The 6591-nt window shown below is 36.4% G+C and overlaps 1 protein-coding gene across 1 annotated transcript; it reads right to left on the bottom strand.

Annotated features, from left to right (window-relative positions):
* Positions 1 to 446: 446 nt before the first annotated feature.
* On the bottom strand, positions 447 to 5174 carry LOC133852451 (uncharacterized). Its single transcript, XM_062289211.1, has 2 exons — positions 4744 to 5174; positions 447 to 923 (listed from the first exon to the last, which is right to left on the bottom strand). Exons 1-2 carry the CDS (start codon positions 5055 to 5057, stop codon positions 776 to 778), a joined length of 462 nt encoding a protein of 153 aa, XP_062145195.1. The 5' UTR covers positions 5058 to 5174; the 3' UTR covers positions 447 to 775.
* Between the last annotated feature and the right edge of the window lie 1417 nt (positions 5175 to 6591).

The raw sequence follows: 6591 nt of genomic DNA, 5'->3' as shown, positions 1-6591 counted from the left end.
CTTCTGCACCATTGCTGGTGTCCTCTTGCAATTTAAACTTACTTTGTCAGCAGAAATTCAGATGCGTAATGAGACAAAACGCCTTTTGATTTCTTATGTATTTTTATAAGTTGGAAAAGAAGAATGACACTGTTTTGGACAAATCTGATACGTCTTTAATAGAATCAGCAAAAAAGACTGAAGATGCATCCCTCCCCCCCTCCCTCCCTCTAAAAGTTGGGTTAACAGAGGTACTAGTTTTGCTCATCCAAATTACATGGATACTTATTGCATTGATTGTGCTCAAAGACAAAAAACTTCATCAAGGAAAAAGAAAAAGAAAAAGTTACAATATGCCAAGCAAATATATTTTAATCATTACAGATAATTGCATGACAATTTACTTATAAGCATATACCGGTTGTATTTAATACTTATAAGAAAAAATAGACATTAATATATACGCTACTATATTTATCTAGAAGTGTATTCCAGTTGAACTGTATCCTACATTTTCAAGAATTGTAGAATGGGACAATCTGTAAGCCCATATCAGTAACAACATTTAGCAAAAGCAGGACCACATAAGGGAGAAGTCTAGTTTCACATGGTACTGTATTTCAGTAATCCTTACTGTAACTATACGAGATCTGACAATTTGTCATCTACGAGAATCTAAAAGCATACGATGTTCATCTATGCAAAAGTGCATGCCAATCACAAAAACCTGACAGATATGCACCACAAAAGTTAGTCCTGGCTAGATATTTTTGAGATAACGAAGACGTGCACATTTTCACAGTTGAACACCAAACAACTTCACATTGTTCATCTTGCCACTTTGAGTCATGCTTTCTGTTGGTTGCCCAAAAACTTTCTCCCCCAGCTTGTCCATGGTGATCTGTTTGGAACGGCACTCAGAGGTGCAAAATGCACGCAAGTAACTGCGTTGCATCCATCAAGCACAGTATAAGAACAGAGTGAAACAGTAATTTTACTGAAAGCACCAAAAAAGAACTACAGAGTTTCACTCAAGAAATAGATCACATTTGCTTTATTTCAACAACCAGCTTCCATGAAAACTCTAGACAGCATTTTAGATGCTAATTCACTAATTTTCTTTTCGATTTGTAAATAACCCATACAACCCACAAGACTTTATTCCCATGACTTGACCCACAACCCTATTCTTATGGAGGTGGAGGTGCCATTTAGCCCCAAAGGCCATTCACACTAACTCAATATAGGAGAAATACGAGTTAAACAAGTCCAATTGATGGGAATACAATCAACTAGTAAGTCCAAAAATATTTCTGACTATTGTTAATTCTGAAAGTCAAGAGTCAAAGTCCACAAGTATCCAGCTGTCTATTAACATTACTGCAGAGTCAGTCAAAGATTCATCCTTAATGATTCATCATTAAGGACTGAAATTTCAGTTCTGATCTTGATTTCCAGAAAACAAAGTTGTATTCCTTTTAACAATAGGATTAGACTTTAAAGTCTGTCCAAAGAGGTGTACTTCTCCTACACCTAATTCCACCCGTATTCTATAACAAACCACTTTCATAAACAACCAACTTTAGTTTCTATTTTCCTGGTCTGCATCAGTTTTGGTATCAGAACAGGTCTGCCACTCTCAGCCATTTGAATTTTCTACAGCCATGGCAACGTAAGTTGGAAGAGGTGATTTGTCATCATAGATTGCTCAAAGACTTAAAGAGACGTCACTGATCAAGTCACTAATTTAGAAATTGGAAGGAAAACAGATTCTACAATACCAGTTAGTCAAGTCATGGATGAAGAAACTGTTGGTGACAATCCAGAAAGCATTACAATGGCACAGTAGGAGACTTGGGTAAAGAAAAGTATGGGATCAAACTAACCAGTCAACCCTAGAGACTCCGTTCAAAATACCTATCAGCAGATGATTCACCAAAGTGGATCTTATGATATTGCCAATTATGAAATTACTAAGAGAGTGAGAATTGATTTTCCAGATTATTCTGAAACCGTGACTCTCATGCCTTCTCTGATTGGTTAATAACTATAGATGAATAATTTGATTGGTAAGGTATGTCAGAATATCGAAAGGTACGGTTTCAAAAAATGAAGTTAAAGGGGAAATGACATGTGGTGGCATAGTATTGAAACGCACATGCTCATACTTGGTCAGCCTCCAATTATTCATTGGGACAAAATGAAGCTCAACTTGAAGGAGAGATATCTTCCTCTTGATTATGACGATTCCTTACGAAAAACTGATACAATTGAGATAAGGGCTATGACGGTTGCCTTGTCAAAGAAAATGTGCAATCATGGATTTGATTCTGCCTGCAGCAGAATAGAACAGCCAGATATCACAAATTGAAATTGTCATAGGATTGAAGCCATGATAACCTATTGACCTAATTCCTTTACCAACTGACATTAGGAAAAGCCAGGAGAACGAGGATTTTGCGAGATATATCTCTATGAGATTTACAAAGAAGATTGCAATTGGCAATGAACAATACAAATTTTGAACAAATGAACATAGAAGTAGGGGCAGAACCACAAAATTTCAAAAATGTCACAAAAATTTGAAAACTTCTTCAACATTTTAGATATTTTTATGAAATGGACCACCCAAAATTATTTTTTACCCCCATTTTTTTTTTTTACTTTTGTTCCCCCTCTCCTAAAAATTCTAGTTCTGCCCCTGCATAGAAGGTTTGTGGGATTTCCGGTTCAAGACAAAGTTATGGTACGGATACAACCTGAACGATTTTCAAAGGGGGTATTTCAGAAACTCTACTCAGGGAAAGCTGGACCTTACAGGGTACTCCAAAAGGCTTGGGCCAAATTCATATTTACTCCAGCTACCAGACATCTTAGCATCAGTCCCAATTTGAATGAGGAAAAGACCTTATCCCTTAATTTGAGCACCATGATGCTGTGGATGAAGACATTCAAGTTCTCAGAGTGCCAACGGCACTAAAGAAACCAGATGGGAAGAAAGATGTTCTTGATGAACAGCTAGTTTCCACAAGAAAGGGAGGGTACCAGAAATTCCTAGTCAAGTGGAAAGGAAAACCAGTTTCAGAAAGTACATGGATAAGTGCATCAGACTTCCTACGCCTCAATCTAGAACTTTAGGATATCTAACTTTTCACTCGTCCAAGGCGAGTTCTCTCCAGTGGGGAAAGTTCATCATTTAATTGATAAAGAGTCGGTGATGGTTCCACACATCATGTGCATTATGAGGTATGTGATGGTTCTAAAGTGTTGTTTTGGCATGATGTGTGGTGTGGGAAACTACCTTTCAAGGTCCTCTTTCATAGTTGTTCACTATTGCATGTGGTAAGGATGCGTGGGTGGAGGAGAATATGCAGATTCAAAATGGTAACAGTCATTGGAATATTCTGTTTACTCGACCGGTGCATGATTGAGAGGTGGAAGCTGTCTCTTGATTTTTTGAGTTGTCGTACTTTCAAAAAGTAAGGTATGGAGGCGAGGATACAATTGGTTGGATCACATCGAAAAGAAAGTCCTTTGAAGTGAAGTCTTACTATCAGGTATTGTCTACCCCTGTACGGTCCACTTTCCCTTGAAAGAGTATTTGGAAAGTTAAGGTCCCCGAGAATGGCAGTTTTTGTGTGGACTGCAACTCTAGGAAAAATATAAACCATGAATAACTAACGTATGAGGAATATTCTTGTGATGAAGTGGTGCTGTATGTGTAAGACTTGTGAAGAGTCCATCAATTGCTTATTCTTTCATTGTGAGGTTGCAACAGAGACGTGGAGTGCGCTTCTTCAGCTTTTTGGTGTTGTGTAGGTTATGCCTCAAAGGGTGAGTGGGTTATTGATAAGTTGGAGGGGACAGCTAGGCAACCGCATGGCGTTGCACTTATGGAGAATGGCTTCATTGTGTTTGATGTGGTGTCTCTGGTGGGAGCAAAATGCACGCAGTTTTGACGATTGTGAGAATGGTTTGCTCGATTTGAAGAAGTCGGTACTACAAACCCTGTATACATGGAGAGTGGCTTGGAATACTATATGTTTCTACTTTTTTTTGAATTTTTAGCTTTATGTTCTTCTTTCTCTATGGATTAGAAGTTTTCTTGTATACATCTTGTGTACTTGGGTTGTGCCCCTCTGTACTTTGAATGAATATACATTATTTATTAAAAAAAAAAAAAGTCGGTCAAAAAGTCTTCATTAAATTAGTCAAGCCCTCAGTTTTCCAAGAAGTCAAGTTGAGTCGTTACTGTATTTGGTTCCAAGAGATGTTAAGCCCCTATACATTTGTGTAATTGTATACTTTCAGAGATAAGTCTTATATATATATATATATATATAAAGTTTCAGAGATAAAGGCATGAAATTTCTGATCTTTAATTTCCAGAAAACAGAATTTTCTCTTTTCAACAAAAGGATTAGACTTTGAACCAAAGACTGTCCAATTATAAATTGATAAAGGTGAAAATCTCTAACCAATGAAGTAGTAGGACATCAGGTAATCAAACAATTATAACAGAAGAGTACTTTGGCTTCCATTTTCCGTTATTTTCTCAGCAACCAAATAAAATCTCAACCAACATAAAATATACATTAAATGATGAACAATTTAACATTTCTTAATGATCGTCACTCCACTGAGAATAATTGAAGGAAAAAGAACAAAATAAAACGTAAAAATGGAAAAATCTTTTCATTTATTTTCCTCCATTTTCCCAGGAGCCAAACAGAGAACTAAGAAAATGAGACATGGAAACTCTACCTGTACATGAAAACTTCTTCATCCTCAGCGATACTCCTCTTGCAGTAGTAACATTTCTCCAAGAAATTACCTACCAGCCCCTCAGAGCTCTCCTTCTCAATCTCCGGCGACGACAACGTCAGAATCCCCGGCGGAGACTGATAGCTCTCCGCCGCAAAGCTAGGCGGCCTTGCGCTCAAGGGGATCCCCGGAGCCGTACGCAGATCGAACCGTTGCTCCGGCGATACGGTCGCCGGCGGCGGCAGGACCTGGTTGAGCATGCTTGTGTCGCCGAAGCTCGAGGACCGTACGGTCCGCGAGCGTTTCGTTGCCATTGTGAGAGAAAGCTCGCTAGGGTTTTAGAGAAACACAGAGAAAAAGAGAAGGTGAGTAAGGGAGCGAAAAGCTGAGAGAGAAGCGAGAAAGGTGGGGTGGGGGGGAAGGTTGGTGAGGTGGTGCGTGTGTCTGAGTATGTGGCATCATTGGAGGTTTATATAGTCTACTGTGGTCCCCAGGTATAAGCGCTTTTTCAGTTTTTTCTATTTCTGGGGACGGATCGTCTACGGTGGTCAAATACGAATGGAAGTCAAACCCAACCATTCTTTTGAAAAAAATGCTATTTTGTAGACTCTTGTACTATTGTCATATAATTGAATGACGTGACAATAAAAATCAATTATTAGATAAGCATTTCTAAAATAAAATATTCAAGTGTTGATCCAACGATTGATTTTTACTACCATATCATTCAGTTGTATGGCAGTTGTTGTACAGGAGTCTAAAAAATAGAAGAGTAATGCTAGAGATCATCTTTTTATCCTTCTAAAGTTGATGTGGCTTTTAAAAGCATTAATAGATAGAAAATGTTAGATTTACAACATCAATACAACAACTGCACAACAACCTGTCACATGAGGGTGGGCTCCAGTGTGTGGGACTCACCCTTATATGAGGGGTTGATTGTGCAATTGTTGTGATGGTGTAGTGTAAGAATCAAATCCCTTAATAGATTTGGGATGGATCCAATGATGATTTTTAACAGCCACATCAACTTTGAAAGGATAAAATGATGGTATCTATCATTAGTTCTAAGTACAATGAAAATATAAAATGTGAAAATTTGGGTTTTTTTAATGCACATTAAATGATAAGTGGTACATGGATAACCAAATAGGAATATGATAGTTTTCATTTGAAATGAAATAGATAGTATCTATTTAATGGTCAGAATTTAAATTTGATGCATATAACAGTGTATATGAAGTAAATTTTGACATACTTTTTAAAAAATTAAATTATGTGAAATAATCTATATCATTAAATACACAAATTTTAAATCATAATCATGATATGTATAATATCAATTTCATTTGAAATTAAGAGAAAAATTGTCCAACCAAATAAGGCCAATGAACTGTAAATACATTATTCGCTTTCCACATGCATCATGCATATATTTTGGACGAAAATTCTCTGGAATTAGGCTATTTGAATTTCTCAAGCAAAAATATTATTGCATAAGTATGCATTGTTATGACTCCTCTTGTTGTTTCTAGATTACGAAAAATATTCTTTTATTTTAATTTAGTTTTATTTAGATTTTATTAGTTAATGTGGTTATTAATATTTGATTTTCAAGAGTTTTAAGAGTGTTTTGTAATTTAATAAATTGGTGTTGCCCTAAATTATTTTGAGTAAGTCAATAAGTATATTTAATAAAGGCAGATTTGATGAATAAACACAAGTTGTCCAAATTATTATGACGACAATGAGTTAAATAATTTGTTACCTTGGTATGCAAGATAAGAGTTACAATGAGTTAAAGAAAAAATTAACAATTCTCTAAAGATAGTAAATGTAAATTTTGAA

This window comes from Alnus glutinosa, chromosome 12 (genome assembly GCF_958979055.1).
Source record: "Alnus glutinosa chromosome 12, dhAlnGlut1.1, whole genome shotgun sequence".
NCBI lineage: Eukaryota > Viridiplantae > Streptophyta > Magnoliopsida > Fagales > Betulaceae > Alnus > Alnus glutinosa.
Note: the sequence above shows the minus strand (reverse complement) of the source record. Positions and strands in the feature narration are given on the sequence as shown.

Excerpts from the sequence above, each read along its gene's own strand:
- LOC133852451 (XM_062289211.1), bottom strand. The coding sequence starts at position 5,057 with ATGGCAACGAAACGCTCGCGGACCGTACGGTCCTCGAGCTTCGGCGAC. Across the intron at positions 924-4,743 it reads GAAGAAGTTTTCATGTACAG|TTACTTGCGTGCATTTTGCA; the intron begins GTAGAGTTTCCA and ends GATGCAACGCAG.